The 16,727-nt window shown below is 41.4% G+C and overlaps 1 protein-coding gene across 2 annotated transcripts; it reads right to left on the bottom strand.

Annotated features, from left to right (window-relative positions):
- Positions 1-887: 887 nt before the first annotated feature.
- Positions 888-16,507, bottom strand: shtn2 (shootin 2). Of its 2 annotated transcripts, XM_078164353.1 has the most exons (18): positions 16,339-16,482; positions 15,586-15,638; positions 14,410-14,459; positions 13,925-13,985; positions 13,600-13,694; positions 12,254-12,449; positions 11,637-11,734; positions 10,905-10,986; positions 10,211-10,305; positions 6,744-6,890; positions 6,508-6,661; positions 4,568-4,715; positions 4,334-4,392; positions 4,044-4,141; positions 3,851-3,871; positions 3,717-3,770; positions 3,489-3,624; positions 888-1,286 (listed from the first exon to the last, which is right to left on the bottom strand). In XM_078164353.1, the coding sequence occupies exons 2-18, from the start codon at positions 15,593-15,595 to the stop codon at positions 1,129-1,131; spliced, it is 1,662 nt and encodes a 553-aa protein (XP_078020479.1). In that variant the 5' UTR covers positions 15,596-15,638; positions 16,339-16,482; the 3' UTR covers positions 888-1,128. The 2 variants fall into 2 exon arrangements, with proteins under 2 accessions (XP_078020479.1, XP_033507914.2); XM_033652023.2 differs by lacking the exon at positions 15,586-15,638 and having other exon boundaries at positions 16,339-16,507.
- Between the last annotated feature and the right edge of the window lie 220 nt (positions 16,508-16,727).

Below are 16,727 nucleotides of genomic sequence, written 5' to 3'. Positions count from 1 at the left end.
TTCTTTCTCTCACTCACACACACACACACACACACACACACACACACACACTGGCTTCCATGTGCATTGATTCAATAACACTGTGGAGGCAGAATACATTACTGCATCCCAAAAGCTAACACCTCTGAGACTGAGGAGGAAAACAATAAAAAATGCATGCTGCAGAGTGAAAAGGCAGACCTTCTAGTAAAAGGAGCTAAATAAAGTAAATATATAATGTGAAACAGTGTGAAGACACTAAAATGGTGTCGGAGTCAAAGGTGAGAGTAATTTCATCTTTTCAAATGCTTTCAACAAAGGCAGAATGGGCGGCGTGGTGTGAGGTGTGTGTATTCATTCATGCATGCATGCACACGTATATACAGTATCTGTGTGAAAGTGAGAAAACAAAAGGCGACCCTCCGCATTTAAAGATACTTTCAGGAGGAAGCACGCAGATCACCTGAGGCTCTTATCTCAACAACACCTCTGGACTCTGGGTGTGAGAGCTTTAATGTGCCTAAATAAATGGCAGCCTGCATCCTTCTGCTGGATCGAGCTTTAAGAGACAGACACCTCGGTAGAGAAGTGGGTATTCATTTCATAAAGTGTTTTTTTTTTTATGGCTCGGGCTATTTTTCCATCTATATTCTGTAGCATAAATAAAGCCCTGTAAGTTGCACTTAGATCAGCTGAAGCCGAGGCATCCAAAAAGGCTGATGCTTGACATTAAATGCGGCTGAATGAGTTCCATTTCCTCTGACACGCAACAAGTACACGCTATTTGAAGCAGATGTGGGTTAAACGGCATTTGAAAATTGCTTTTCTTTTGGGGGGTTTCTGAGCCCTGAACGTTCGTTTGCGATGTACTAATTCTTCCAGGAGGATAAATGACAAATTAAGAGCTGTTTTCTGACATCACATGATCCAGACTCAAGTCTTTATTTTAGCATTCAGTACAGACCATAATCAACTGACATTTTATTGTAAGGGGTCACAAAAGCTATGAATTCCTGTATTTATTCAACAAATATATAAAGACAGAATTGATTCATTTGAAGTAAAAACAACAGTGATATTCAGGAAATCAGTGACAAAAAAACTCATCATATAAAACAGTAATGACAAAAAGACTTCCTGTTACCACTCTCAGTTTTCCTGGGTGATGATCAGCGCTGACGCTCTGATGCGAGAGTCTCTCTTCTCTCTGTTCTGTTTCAGCCTGCGGAGCACAGGGGCGCTGCTGCTCTCGCCTGCCCAGGGGACGTCTCCCGCTGCTGGGACACTCCGTGGACCTGGCTGAGCATCTGACCAAGAGATTACTTCAGGTCAAGCACAAATCCAAAAAATGAGAACTGAAAGATGGGCTATAAAAGCTGACCACAGTGATATGATAAAGCACTTTGTTCTGATTATAAATATTGCAGAGGCAAAAATTCTCTCTGCGTGCAGATCAAATGTTGAGCCTGAAGTGATCTGTTGGTTACTTTTCACTCCTTAGCTTTTCCTTTTAATATATTATAGTGTATCTGTAGGACTCTTTTTAGAAGTCATATGCCACAATGCATCACTATAAGAAAAAAAAAACATGAAATTACCAGAAAAATGATAAAACAATGAAAATAAAATACAGGGATGACTGCATGTTATGACCTGGTAGGCCTTTCACATCAGTTTCTTTTCACATTGGTGGCCCAATGTATCCTCACACAATGGTTCATATAAAAACTAACGAATTAGCACCCCACAATTACCATCACTAGGTTACATATTTAATGTAAAGCTACGTAGGTTAGGTTAAGGCAAGTAAAGTTACATAGGGTAGGTTTGGGAAAAGAAACATGGTTCAGCATCATTATGTTACGTACTTAACGTAAAGTAATGTGTTAGGTTTAGGAAAGTAAAGATACATAGGTTAGGTTTAGGAAATTAAAGTAATGAAGGTCAGGTTTAGGAAAAGAAACTTGGTTGGCTTCATCACATTACACATAAAGTTGCATACTTAACGTAAAATTATATAGGTTAGGTTTAGGTTTAGGAAACTAATATGTAGGTTAGGTTTAGGACAAGAAACTTCGTTGGGCATCATCACATTATGTACGTAACGTAACGTAAAGTTACGTACTTAACGTAAAGTTATATAGGTTACGTTTAGGAAACTAAAGTTACGTAGGTTAGGTTTAGGAAACTAATACGTAGGTTAGGTTTAGGACAAGAAACTTGGTTGGGCATCATCACATTATGTACGTAACGTAAAGTTACGTACTTAACGTAAAGTTAAATAGTTTAGGTTTAGGAAACTAAAGTTACGTAGGTTAGGTTCAGGCAAGTAAAGCATGTAGGTTAGGTTTAGGAAAAGAAACATGTTTGGGCATCATCTTGTTAAGTACTTAACGTAAAGTTATGCACTTAAAGTAAAGATACGTAGGTTTAGTAAAGGTAAGTAAAGTCAGGTTAAGTTCAGGAAAGTTAAGCTTCATAGGTTAGGGTTAGGAGGGTAAATTTAGGGTTAGGTTTAGGGAAGTAAGGTTATGTAAGCTAGGTTTAGGAAAAGAAACATGGTTTAGCGTCATCAGTTTACATACTTACTAGAAAGTTACATACTTAACATAAAGAAATGTAGGTTAGGTTTAGGAAACTTGAGTTACATATGTTAGGTTTAGGAAAAGAAACATGGTGACGATGTACCCTAAAATAATTCAAAGTTCACTTGGTTTCACACGGGACACAAATCCAGTGTCCTGGGGGAAAGTCTTGTGTTTGTTTGACCCATCCACCACCTCAACCTTCCTCTTTACACGTACTTTCATTCTTTATACTACTTCCTTCTTTACTCCTGTCAGCGCATCAGTCCCGTGATCGCAGCCTTCCCAATTACATGGGTCATACAGGGTCCTGATCATATGGGTTATATACGAATTGTGGTGCATTACTTTTCGTAGGTTTACATACAAACAGTGCACGAGAGCAACCTGAATGACCTCATAGTATTAAAGGAACACATTTTAGAGCATCCACTCACTCTGTGTTAAACTGTCAATTTTGTGGTATACACCACCCTTTGAGAATCAAAACATGCTTTCAGACACCAAACAAATGTCTTCATCTTGGACCTTATTAAAATATATCCCATGATTTCTAACCTTGCAATAGCTTTAGTATTGAGACTCTTGTCCCCGTGCTTCTCAATGGGTTCAAACACAGTCTAAAGGGAATCACTTTGGCCTTTAGTGCCTGTGTGTTTGTTACACAAACTCATAAATGATATTTGACAACATATTAATAAACCTAATTTGGGTTTTAAAACTCTGAATCTATCCCTTGAGACGTATGATTTACTAATTGAGGTGTGCTACACCATTTGCGGAGGTGCTGACACACAGGAGACCAGACAAATACATAAAAAACAACAACAATATTAATCTAAACTCATTTAACAAAAGACAGAAATAAAAGACAGACACACTGTGGCATCATTCTGACCACAGAGGAGTGACAGGACAGCGTACCGTGTGTTTGGTCTTGGTTCTCCCCCATCACTCTCCTCCTCCTCTGGAGCACCTGCAGGAGCTCAGCCTCCCCAACATTTCGGCCGAATACCCGCCTGGACGGCAGTCTGCGGAGCTGCTGATGTTTCATGGTGTCCTGGTGTGTAGAACGGTTACAGATGTTTCAGTTGCCCTTTGTTACTCAAGGGTTTGTGCTCATGACACACAGTATGAGTTGAAGTACGTTACCAGCATTCCTTTCAACTCCACGATAGCTGATTTTCTGTTTTCACTCCTCTGGTCCTGCAAAAAGATTTGGAAATATTTTCATGTCACAGCTGCTTTATAATAAATACAAAAAGGAACAAATGAGGATAACTGACCTTCCATGCGCTGTCATCGTCCTGTGAGCAGAGAAGTCAGATCTTAGTCATCAGTTTATTATTTATCACTTTGGGTTTTATTCTTTTACAACTTCAACTGGTCATATAAAATCCTAAAATGTGAACACACATTATAATCAATGGGAAATGCAAATAAAGGAATTTTAAAAGTCTGTAAATACAATTTGTCCACCTGTATTTTCTTGATGGGCCTCAGGATGATGCCTTTCTTTATCCTCTCCATCATCTCATCCACCGCTTTTGTCTTCATGTCCAACATGGGTGCTGCTTCTAAAAGATTAGAGATTGGATATGATATTTTAAACTGTTTTACACCTTTATGAACTATTGTGTTTTTGAAAAATCAGAGAGAATGTATCATAAGAATTCAGAGTAAATTATAAATTTGGGATAAATCTTGGCTTCGAGGTGAAAAGTATGTTTTATGTGACACCGCTGCAGTTGGATGAAAGTGTGACTCACTGTTTTGATCAGCCTTACTGGCACCTTCTTTTCTCCTGCTTCTCAGGAAATCGAGTGAACTTGGCACAGAGAGAGGAAGAGAACAAGGTCACAGGGGTCAAATGGTCACACTGCTTCATAACTTATAAAACACACAGTCGTTAGAGTGTAAAAAGCCTCTGATACAGGATTTGAAGATGTGAAACCAACACTGTCCACTGACACTCCCCATCGCCTGGCTTTAGTTAAACATACTTGGTGACAGCAGAGGAAGGTGGAAGTGGAGGAGGAGGTGGAGGAGGAGGAGGAGGAGGAGGAGAGGGTGGAGGTGGAGCAGGAGTGGCTTTCTCCTCTGGTTCATTAGTTGCATCTTCCCGTTTCAGTGAGTCTTGTAACTTCTTTACTGCAAAGGAAGACAGTGAAACATTTCCTTTGATCATCAATATCGTGAACTAAGAGAACATTCACCCTGGAAATATAAATTATATTGCTGCATATTAAACACCTGTTCATTCAGAGAGAAAGAGACAAGCCTAAGAGTAGCCCTGAGACAAGGATTTTGCAAAATATCATTTCTTATGGGCAACAACAAGATGAATCATCCGGAAAGCATTTGACTACACAGCCTGCAGAAAACAAGTGGCAACCTCCTGGGCTGAAAAATGAAGCCCACACCAAAGATGATGATAAATAAACATGTTTACAAAAAACAGTTTTGGTCTCTATAGCTATTTTCAACATTCATGACAACTGTGAGTTACAGGCTGTCTGGGTGGTGCCACTGTAGTCTATGAGTCAGCCCCACCCTCTCACACAGATATGAGTCACAGGTCTCTTCTGGGTCATATCTGGCCCAATACAGTAGTTGACTGAGTAGGTGACTCAAAACACACATTAAACACACATTAAACATGGCTTAATAGAGACAATTTCAAACACAAGTACACAAATCAGCTTCACTATAACTCGCAGCATTCACAGACAAACACTTTATTTGTCTGGACACATTTTCCCCACAAATACAACATGCTAGCATTATTAGCACAAGCCTATGGCATTTTACATTGAATAAATTAGCCTAGCAGCTAGTGATCTTTACCTCTACTCATATGAAGCCAGGGACAACAGCATGTAACAACATGTAACAAAGGTAACGGTACATAATTTGGCTCCATTGCAACTCACAAGGTTCACTGACAAAACAACTGTGTTATACTAAACATGTTTTCCAAACAAACGTAACATGCTAATATTATTAGCACAAGCCTATGGCATTTTACATTGTATAAATTAGCCTAGCGACAAGCAGAGGTTTCCTCTGCTCATATGAAGCCAGGATAAATCACACACAAGACTTAAAATGCTATTTTTGTGGAGGCTTTATTGTCTTCACAATTTATTATTTCTTATCTGTGAAATTAAGGTAAATAAAAGTTTTGTTTCCACTGAGGGAAATGGTGTCATCTTACAGAAATAGACAGGAGGTCTGCGTCGCCGCAACGTGTAGTTACATTTCTGGGAGGTGCATGTCAGGCTACAGCATAGGCTCTGTGTCAACGCTGCACCATAGGTACCTTTAGCAGTGGTATGAGATGCCATTTATTTGATGCTCTAAGCAACTGCCGTAGTATTAAGAGCGAGAAAGTCTGCACAGGGTGGGACAGATGGGTCAAACGAACTCCAGACTTTAACTCAAAAGTCTGCTGTTTGTGTCCAGTGTGAAACGAAAAGTTGATCAAGCTACTTAAATCACAACATAGCATGCTAGTATATGTAGCATACTATGCTACGGATGTATGTCATGTGACTTTACATTTCGTTAGAGTTAAAATGTACTTATTTTAAGCCAAACCATGATGTTTTGTCTCAAACATAAGCATGTACTTTTGTTGCCTGAACCTGAAGGAAGTAAACCTAAAAAGGCTTTTTTGTTTGTTTTTGTTTTTTACAAATGTTGGAAGTTCGCTTTCTTTACTTTACTACTAACCAAACACACATTAGAAGAAGTGACAATAGCTCTTTACCCAACAAATGTGTTTTTAGGAGGGCTTGCAATGTGTTGCTTCATTTAGAGTTTTTGGGAGCCAACATAGACGCCAGCAGAGGAGACTCCACTTTGACTTCACCCACTGACCCTTTCCTGGTGCTACCATAAAGCATGTTTGCTAAGAAATGGTTTCTCCACAAGCAGCTACCTTCCTCCTGAAGCTGTGTGGTGGCACTGTTAGCTTCAAACAGCTGCGTCTTCAAGGCCTTCCTCTCCTCCTCGCTCTTCTCCAGCTGTTCTCTCAGGTTCTGCAGCTCAGAGCGGACGCCGCTCTCTTCCACAGCACCCTGACTCTGTCTTACCTGAAGGAAACAGGGGACATGATGAAGAACATAAACAGACCATTTTACTGTAATTACACTCTTTTATCACATCTAAACACACCTGGTCCTGGTAACAGCGCTGTATGTCACACAGAGCCGTGCTGATGTTGGAGATTTGTTCCAGAGCCTGCTGCAGCTGCAGGCCGGTCTCTGAGCTCTGCATCAGTATCAGACTCTCCCTGTGGGCCGCCTTCTGCTGCACCAACATCTGACAAGACAAACCAAATTCACCTTTTGACACCTTGAACACTTCTTTATCATTATCTGCTTCTACGAAAATGGAAGAAGAAATCCATTAATGACAATGAGCCACAATTAGAGGGAAAATAAAGTGAGATCTGAGTGGCTGGCTGTTAATTTTCTCCCGCAGGAGGTTGTCACAATGCAGAGAAAGTGTTTTCAAAGCGAACAATGACTTGGAATTACTCATCGGCTCCGCTGAAGAACAGCAACAATGCAAACAGGACGATTTGGCTGTGAGACAAAGCTTACTTTTCTCCACATTATGATAAGTGGCTTCGAAGGAAAAATGAAAAACGTCAAGCTTTGCCTCGATTCGCTGAAAATTAGATTCTTTCTTCTGCAGTGAGACAAATAAACACACCTACTACAGTTAATCACTGTGGTTCAGAGCTACTAAATGATCAGAGTGCTATAAACAAACATTTTGTTCTGTGGCATGAGCTTGTGTGATGTTTAGTATTATATATACAGGTAGAGATGTTGGTACTGATCAATTACATTACATCAGATATTGTAATTAATCCACAAAGGGAAAGTAGTTCGGCCTCCCGGCCTTTCTAAGTGGCATTTAAACAATTCAACCTTGGTATTTTTTACCGACAAATCCCTGCATTTCTCAGTGGCATCTGTGGTACTGAACCAACACACCACAGTAGCCCTTTTTAGATAGGAATTGTGCAAATTTGCAGGAAAGCCCAATCAGTCTTTTTTCAGCATTGGCAGTATAAAAGCAAAATCAGGGAGTGCAGCAAAATGCCGCCTACCTACTTTTGTTTATACAGAATGCACCTTTTTCGGGGCAACGGGGGGCGTGAGCAAGTAACAAAACATGTAGCTCAGCGTGTGACGTAAACAGTGACGTGGGAGGGAAGCTGCAGCTGGTCAGTCCTTCAGCGATTCTCTTGTAAGTCGGCCCGTTCTTCACCGTCCCCATCATCTGACAGTTAATGGCCTCTTCGTTTGCGAGGACAAGGAGGGCGCATATTTCCTTGTCTCCCCAGTTGCTCATCTTTATAGTGTCTGTCAGGTTTGCGTTTGCCTCTTGCTACTAGCTGCCCACTAATTCCTGCTATCAGCTATTTCCTGTTTATCCACCACCAGTGTCTCGCACGTGCGGCGTCTTCAACAGCCCCTCCCGTTGCAGAAGGCCACCCCAGTCTTTTTAAACTAAAAGGGTTCCGCCAATATGTCTACCCTACGAGGCGGAAAACTTGGCACCTTGGATCAACTCGCCAATCCGCCTCTGTGTGTCTAAACGCTCACAGCTTGCCGGCCAAACGGCCCAACATTCACGGAAAATCTGGCAGTGTAAAAGGGGCTAATGTTTCCCAGCAGCGTATAAGCCCCTGAACCTAGATGTTATTTACCAAAACATGGCAGCATTTACCCACGTTGTTGTTGCACCAAACTTTGGTATTTTTTACCGACAGATTGCGGCATTTCCCAGCAGCATTTGAGCCATGGAACCTGGGTGTTTTTTACCAACACATGGCTGCATTTCCCTGCGGCGTTTGAGGAACTGAACCTGGATGTTTTTCACTGAACCGAACTCGCTTTTCCACTGGATCTTGTGCAAACAAACATGACTTTTTCCTAATCATAACCAAGCGGTGTTGTACAAAAACTACAAAATATTGTACAAATGTAACGTATCTGTGGTTTGCAGAAACATATAATACACAAAAAAAAATTCTGGAGATTAGGTTGGAAAGACATGCAGTGACTAACACTTCATATTCAAGAAGATATAAATGTATCACCTAGCAACTAAATAAAAAAAAACAAGATCACATAATAAATAAAAGACCGAGTATGAAAACAGGAGCAATAAAAATTGTATGTCAAGTGCCTTCTTTAAAATTATCTATTTGTCAGAAACAGACAAACCTACAAGCCTTAAAAATCTGAAACTGTTGAATTGTGTGAAATAACACACAGTAAAAACCCCTTCACAGACAATACAAAGTACATGACCTTAGTGTATTGTGGTAAAGTGGATCCATACACTGTACCTCTCACAGACACTTTGTGAGAACAGGTTGGGTGATCAGAGAACAGGAAGTGAGAGAAAAGGTGGTTTTCATTTCTGTGTTTTTACGGCGAGGACGAAGTGAAGCAGCAGGTTTAGTGAGCTCTGTTTCAGCACACGGCAGCACGAGGCTCCGCGCTGCAAATTACACTGCTCTAATCTCGGGTCTCCCTTCAGCAGAGGGCAATTTTCACACAGCAATTAGCACAATTATTTCATACATACAAACCCACAGACAGACACAACCACGCACGGCTGCACAAAGAGACAAAGACACACACACACACACACACACAAAAAAAACCTTCAAATTGTTTCCTGTTTTGAGGCCCTGCGTCATTATACCACCATGCATCACAGAGGAGAGGTGTGAATGGTTGGTGTTTTCAAAACACATGAAAACAGACAAATAGTAGTGCATACAAGAGGCATTCAGCGCAGGGGGGTCTTTTACCATGAATTGAGAGTAAAGGGAGGGGATTGTATGAACAGTTGGGGGTCCTTTTCACAGGTAAGGACCCCTGCGAGGCAACCCATTGTGCGCCTGTCCGGTAAATGGAGGACGCTGCGCACAAAGGCGACAATTGCTATATGCTCGGCAAAACATAAAGGTGTCAGGCAAAGACAGGTTGTGCTTAAAGACCACTATTCTCCTTCAGCGGCAGTGATGACCACTAATTATGGGGAAGGGAGGGGCTAAATGGGAAGGGAAGGGAACAGAGAGACGTTTTTTGAAAGAAAGAGCCTTCATTATGGGAGCAGCTGGGGCAGCAAAAACTGTGTTGTGTGTGTGTGTGTGTGTGTTTGGGTATGTGGATTTTAAGTGAATTGGTTTTTTTACGGCTTGTGTACGAGTGGGTGTCTGCTTTTGTCTTGTGTGTGTGTGAACGCCTCGCCTCGAACAGAGAGTCTGGATTAGACCAAAGTGTCATCGGTGTGAAAACAGAGAATGGAGACCCCTTCTCCTGTCCAGCCATATCAGCTGACAGCGGACGTGTGTGTGTGTGTGTGTGTGTGTGTGTGTGTGTGTGTGTCCCACCCCTTCTGTCCGAGTGTCCGTCTGTTCGCCGTGGCCGCCAGCAGGTCAACACTCTGACACTCCTGCACCCTTCCTGTGGCACGACCTGTCACCCTCAGTATCTATAGGTGTGAATGTACGACAAAATGTTTTGCGCACCGTGCAGACAACATACACACACACACACACACACACACACACACACACACACACACACACGCATGACACACGCTCACACCTGGTGGGCGAAGACTTCAGCATGCTGCCGGAGGCCCTGCTCCAGCTCCAGCTTCTGAGACATTTCTGTGAACTCCTCGGTGACAAGCTGGGACACTGGGCACGTACACACAGAAAACACACACACACACACACACACACACACACACACAAAATTAAGTGGCATTTAGGCATTCATGATGTTTCTGAATGAGTAAATGAAACGTACTAAAATGATGCACTGCTTAATAAATTAGTCAATCTGCAGAAAATGAATCAAATTTGTCTATTAATTAATCACTTTAAGTTATTTATGAAGCCATTTAAGCGCTCGTTCAGGTCTCTCAGTTATGAGGATTTGCTTTTTTTCTGTTTTATATAAAACTCCACGTTACTGGCATGGCAGCAGAAACCTCAGAGACAGCTATCTCAACACCTCAGCAGATAAAACTAAAACTGTGTGTGGCTAGAAATCACTACAAGTAACAGGAAATGTGGTGTTTTTTGTAATTTGGACAAACCTTTAAATACTTTTAGGTTTTCGACTGTCGGAAACACAGAAAGACTATTTTTGTGACGTTTTCTAGACTAAATGATTTATATCTACTGATTTATTATTTAATATCAGCCTCATTATATTTTGAAAAATATTGATAGACTCATCAGCAATGAAAAAAATTATCAGTTGCAGTGCAAATGTAATGAGTGCGACTCACCCCGTTTCATTTTATTCATGGTCTTGCTCTGTTTGCTCATTTTCCTCAGTAAGGCCTCTTTTTCCTCGACCTCCAGAACTAGCTGGGAAAACAAATCAGGTGATAAGACTCCAGGAACGAACACACACACACACCTTTTAACAATTAATTTATGTCCACATAAAAAGAACTTGTACAAGGACACAAATATTGAAGGTGTTGCCAGGGGTATAGGCAGCTGTGTCTATGGTGCCTGTCACTGATACAGCACAGCACTTTGCAAGCCGTTTAGCCCTCTTTTTGCACATCCTGCATTGTTGAAGCCCTTTTATGACCAACCTGTGAACATGCCCTAGGCTGCCAAATACAAAAAGTCTGCATCTATAACCCAGCTCTGAGAGGGTATTAAGAAGTGGTAGGTATTTAATGAATAATTTAAAACCGCAGGCTACCCCTAAAACAAACACCTCTTTGGACTCTTCATTAACCACGTCAACATCTGGTGTACTGGCAGACAGATGTGAAAGGCACCTGGGTTACTATTAGAGATGAAACACAGAAGGTTTGACACAGGAATGTTTGTACATTCTCACTGAAGGTGTTAAAGGTTTGATATTTGTTAAAAGGTCCAATACTCTGTCATTCCTTTGTAAGCACAGCAGCTATTCAACATGTGTGACAGTGTTTCAGTGATCTGCTCTGTGGTGTGATGTAAACAACCACACACACACACACACACACACACTGATGTACCTGCTCTCTGAGTTGGACTTGCTCTTTTGTCAGATCCTCCACTTGTTGCTCCAGCCGCAGCTTCTCAGCCAGCAGACCGTCCACTGACGCCTGCAGCTCTGACACACACACACACACACACACACACACACACACACACACACACACACACAAACAGGTTTATGACACATTATAGACGTCGACAACAAGCATTGAATTCCCAAAATTAATCCACTTCCTTAATTTGAGTCCAGTTTGCCTATGATGCTGGTCTGATGAGGCATGATTTTAGAAAACCGAAAAATGTTGAGGAAAAACACGTTTTATATTTTAAATGTTTCCATTAAAGGTTTACACTGGTAACACAGTGTGACTAAATCCCTTTATAAATATAATACGACTTAACTGCAATTAATTAGCTTGGTTCTTTGACTAACTGGCTGAATGGGTGATGTTTTTTCATTATTATCGGGTACAAAAGAAGCTGAAGTGCCTCTTATTTTTTATTGCTTCATATGTTCCTTCTTATATATACTCCTAACTGTTATCTGTAGTTTTCGACTTCTATCAGACAGACAATATAAAACGCCACTTATCCCCCTAATTCTAAATTCACACCACGAGCACTGTTGTCTAACCTGCGATCTTGGCTTGATTCTGCAGCAGCAGCATCTCCTCATCGCCGTCCTCACCGAGATTGACCACGTCCTCGCCGTTAACCACGGGGTCAGCCTCTGGGTCAAAGGTCATGGCAGCCAAGTTTTCAGGCAGCTCGGGGATGAGCGGCATCAGCATCTGGCTCGTCCTCTTTAAGGCTTTGTTCTCTTTGGTCACCTAGGCAACAGGGGAGACAACCAGTGAGCCTGGAGGTTTGTGATAGTTTAATTTTAATCTGTTGGTATGAAAACGAAAAAGGTTAGAGTGAAGCCGCTTCTTACTCGAGTCTCTTGACACGAAAAGACATAAAGAGGTAGAGGAATGAAAAGAGACATAGGGAGGGGCAGGGGGACAAGAGAAGAAAGGAAACAACACAAAATAAAGGACGTAGGAAATTAAAGGAAGCAAAGAAAAGATCATGGCAAATGACAGGAAAGTAAAGTAATGACAAGGAAAAAGAATGGGCATAGATTAGGAAATGGCAGGAAAGGGCACAGGTAAAGAAAAGAACGGGATAAAGGAACGGAAAGGACATATTATGGAAGGAAAGGAAAGGAAAGGAAAGGATAGGAAAGGAAAGGAAAGGAAAGGAAAGGATAGGAAAGGAAAGGACATATGGAATGAAAGGGAAAGAAAGGGAAAAGGAGAGGATATAGGGAAGGAAAGGACACAGGGAAGGAAATGGCAGAAAAGAGGAGAGGAAAGGAAAGGACATATGGAATGAAAGGGAAAGAAAGGGAAAAGGAGAGGACATAGGGAAGGAAAGGACACAGGAAAGGAAATGGCAGAAAAGAGGAGAGGAAAGGAAAGGAAAGGAAAGGAAAGGAAAGGACACAAGGAAGGAAAGGACACAGGGAAGAAAATGGCAGAAAAGAGGAGAGGAGAGGAGAGGAAAGGAAAGGAAAGGAAAGGAAAGGAAAGGAAAGGACACAAGGAAGGAAAGGACACAAGGAAGAAAAGGACACAAGGAAGGAAATGGCAGAAGAGAGGAGAGGAGAGGAGAGCAAAGGAAAGGAAAGGAAAGGAAAGGAAAGGAAAGGAAAGGAAAGGAAAGGAAATTGCAGGACAGGACAGGACAGGACAGGAAAGGACACAGGGAAGTGAATGGCAGGACAGGGCACAGGACAGGACAGGACAGGACAAGAAAGGAAAGGAAAGGAAAGGAAAGGAAAGGAAAGGACAAAAAATAGCATAGGAAAAAGGGGGCAAGAAAGAGCACAGGAAAGGAAAAGAAAAGAAAGGAAAAGACACAAGGCAGGAAATGAAAGGAGACATAAAAGGATATAACATGGAAACAGAAAGGACTAACACTGTTAAGGAGACATACTCTGACAGCCAGCGCCTCAGCACTCTCCCTGCAGGAGCGCTCAATCTGGAACTGCATCTCCAGTACATTTATCTCTTTCAGGAGCTGAGAGGAGGCTGGAGATGAGAGGAGGGGAGCTGTTAGTCGTGGTCATCTCGATCTGAACTACATCACACTGAATCAACCTGAAACTTTGTTTTATCCTCCATTCATTCCCTTTGCACTGGAGACTTTATTGTCCATATAAATGTGTATCTGAGTGTGAAGCATACTGGGATAGTCTCCACCCCCATTATGGTGCTGAGTGAGGACAAATAGGTAAAGAAAAGGAATAAATGATTCTCACCTTCCTCCAGTTCAGACAGTCTCTGATTGGCTTCATCCCTCTGCATTTCCAGGATCTCACACTAACAATCGAACATAAAAAAGCCAAACATGAGACAGAGATCACAACAAATTGATGTATTTGATTTTTTCACATTTTATTCTATTATGAGACAGTTGTGGTGCTGAAATTGTCCTTGTTGATATTATCAAATTTTGTTTTAGAGCCTTTTTAATTCTGCAATTTTCTGTTTTTTTCATTTTAGATGTTTTATTTTAAAATGTGAGCTGTGAAAACAAAATAATGTTTTCTCTGATCAAACATTTTTATCCAGAGGAAGCCTCTCCAAACTGTGCGACATCTCTGTTTTGTTACCAAGTCATTAAACTTTCTGCAAGGTAACAATACATCTGCTTGTGCTTCCTCCCATGATGTTTGTGTTCGTTGCACATCAGAAAGCAACATTAATTAACCAGTAATTTACCGCCTGTCACTGACAGTAATACCTGAATGTCTCCCTCATTTTCGGAAGATAAACTGCTCTCTCCTTCAGACTCTGTGGGGAAAAGAAAATCATCTTATCGTCACACAACAGACAGACTGTCAGGGAACAGAGAGGGCGAGATAATAAAAAGATCCTCGCATCCTGTCAACGTGACAGCAAGAGGAACTTCACAAGGCCGTCTGGAGGGGGGTTCAGAAAGAAATACAGGAAGTGAAATCACAGGGGGATCCTAAAATCGTGTTTCACTTTCTGCGGCCTCTGACTCACAGGAGCTTCCACTTGATACTTCACTTTGTTCAATGAACTGAGAGTTTTGAGTTCTCGAAGCAACAGTTTCACATTTTGGGAAATCTGCTTTCTTGCTGAGTTAGATGAGAACATTGATACCATATCCATATGCAGCCAGGCTGTTTCCAGGCCATGTCCAGGATAAACCCCATAATCTTTACACTGCACACTGTTTTTGTGCGGATTTACAGCCCAATCACCACTAGATGTTGAAAAACCATGGATACGTTTCATACATATTATACCAATGTTTCTGAAATGACGCTGAGCTGACTTTGTCATTAGGAGTTGGAGGGAGTGGTGGATGGCCACTGCAGACAATTGATTGATACCAACAAACAACAAAAACAGTTGTTATTAGCAACACATTGGCGGCATTTTCAGCTCTGACTGTGCCACCAAAAGCATCTGTATTATGGCAAGACATCGGCAGTATTTCCAGGCGTGATTGTGCCACAAGAGCGGTTGTTTTTTTAGCTAGACTTCATCAGCATTTCCAGGTGTGATTGTGCCTCCAAATCCGGTTGATTTTTCAGCGAGACATCAGCAGCATTTCCAGCTGTGATCATGCAACAAAAGTGGTTGTTTTTTAGTGAGACATCAGCGACATTTCTAGCTATGATTGTGCCACCAAAAACAGGTATTTCAAGCCAGAACATGATCTTTTCCCAACCATAACCAAGTGTTTTTTGTGTCTAAATATAACCATGTTATCCACAGTGTTGTATAGATGTCAGGTTTCAACATATCGCTGCATAACAATGTACAATTATTACATAGCTGTGGTTTGCAGACATGTGCAGTACCAACATTTGGTGACTGGGTTGGGATTCAACAAACAAGATGTTATTTATTGAGCTTTACAGGTGCTGTGTGAGTCATTATTTACCTTCATTCATAGCCTGGCTCACTGTTTCCCCCGTTTCCAGTAACTGTGCTAAGCTACGAGACAGATATAAGAGTGGAAAAGATCTTTTATTAACAAGAAGATAAAGGTGTGTACTTCCCAAAATGTAAAACTGTTGCTTTACTTATAAAGCCTGAGCTAGCAGGCATTTAGCCCAGCTTAGCATGAAGGCTAGAAACAGGGAAACAGCTAGCCTGGCTCTGCCCAAAGTTAACAAAATACACCTACCAGCACCTCTAAAACTTAGGCTGAGTTGAATCAGTTTGTAGTTTTTACGTGGGGTTATGTGTAAGAATATTTCTTGGAAGGCGAAGTAATTGTCCTGCATGTAAACCCCAGTCTTTATGCTAACTGATGCTAACCAGCTGCTGGCTACATATTTAACATAAACAAGTGGGAGAGGCATTTTCCTCCAAAATAGTTACCTTTTGATTTAACTGTAATGAGGCAGTAATTTGTTCCAGCTGAAATTTTATTCAAACACTGTTTTGGTTTTAAATGTCGTAAATCAAAGAGTGACTTCTAGGAGACTGTAAGAATGTCCCTTAAAAAACTCCGAAAGGCTGATCTTGAACTTTTTCATTCACTGAAACCCCAATATTAACAAAATACTGAGTTAAAAACTTCTTCTGAACTAAAACCCCCTTGAGTCCACAATAAAAACACACACTTATTTAGATATGGAGAAATCTGCAAGGGTCATCGTCTGACTAAATCCACATTACCAAGTCTTACCTGCCACTGCACTCCCCTCACCTTGCACCCACATTCTGCTGTCTGCACCCTCTTTAGGCACCTTGGTACAATAAACTAAATTACGCTGCACAAACAAAAACCTGCTTTCTGTCTGAGCAGCAGTCGTCTTATTTCGAGGAAGCAAGTGGGAATTTGTGTTTAAACCCTCCCCCACTGCCTCGATTTCAAAAGAGGAACGTTTTCCTTACACAGACCTTAGGACCATCTTAATCATCACAGTCTAAGGAACTGTACTTCACTTGTCAGAGAAGGGGGTGGCTGGGGTCTGACCTTTTAGTTTTATTTACTTCGCCAAGCAGTGTGGAAACACCATGGAGGAAGTGATCACCAAAACAAACAGATAATTTCTGAAGCAAAGATTTATTCGC

The sequence above is a fragment of the Epinephelus lanceolatus genome, chromosome 22 (assembly GCF_041903045.1).
Source record: "Epinephelus lanceolatus isolate andai-2023 chromosome 22, ASM4190304v1, whole genome shotgun sequence".
Lineage (NCBI taxonomy): Eukaryota > Metazoa > Chordata > Actinopteri > Perciformes > Serranidae > Epinephelus > Epinephelus lanceolatus.
The sequence above is the reverse complement of the archived record's forward strand: the minus strand, read 5'-3'. Positions and strand labels throughout refer to the sequence as shown.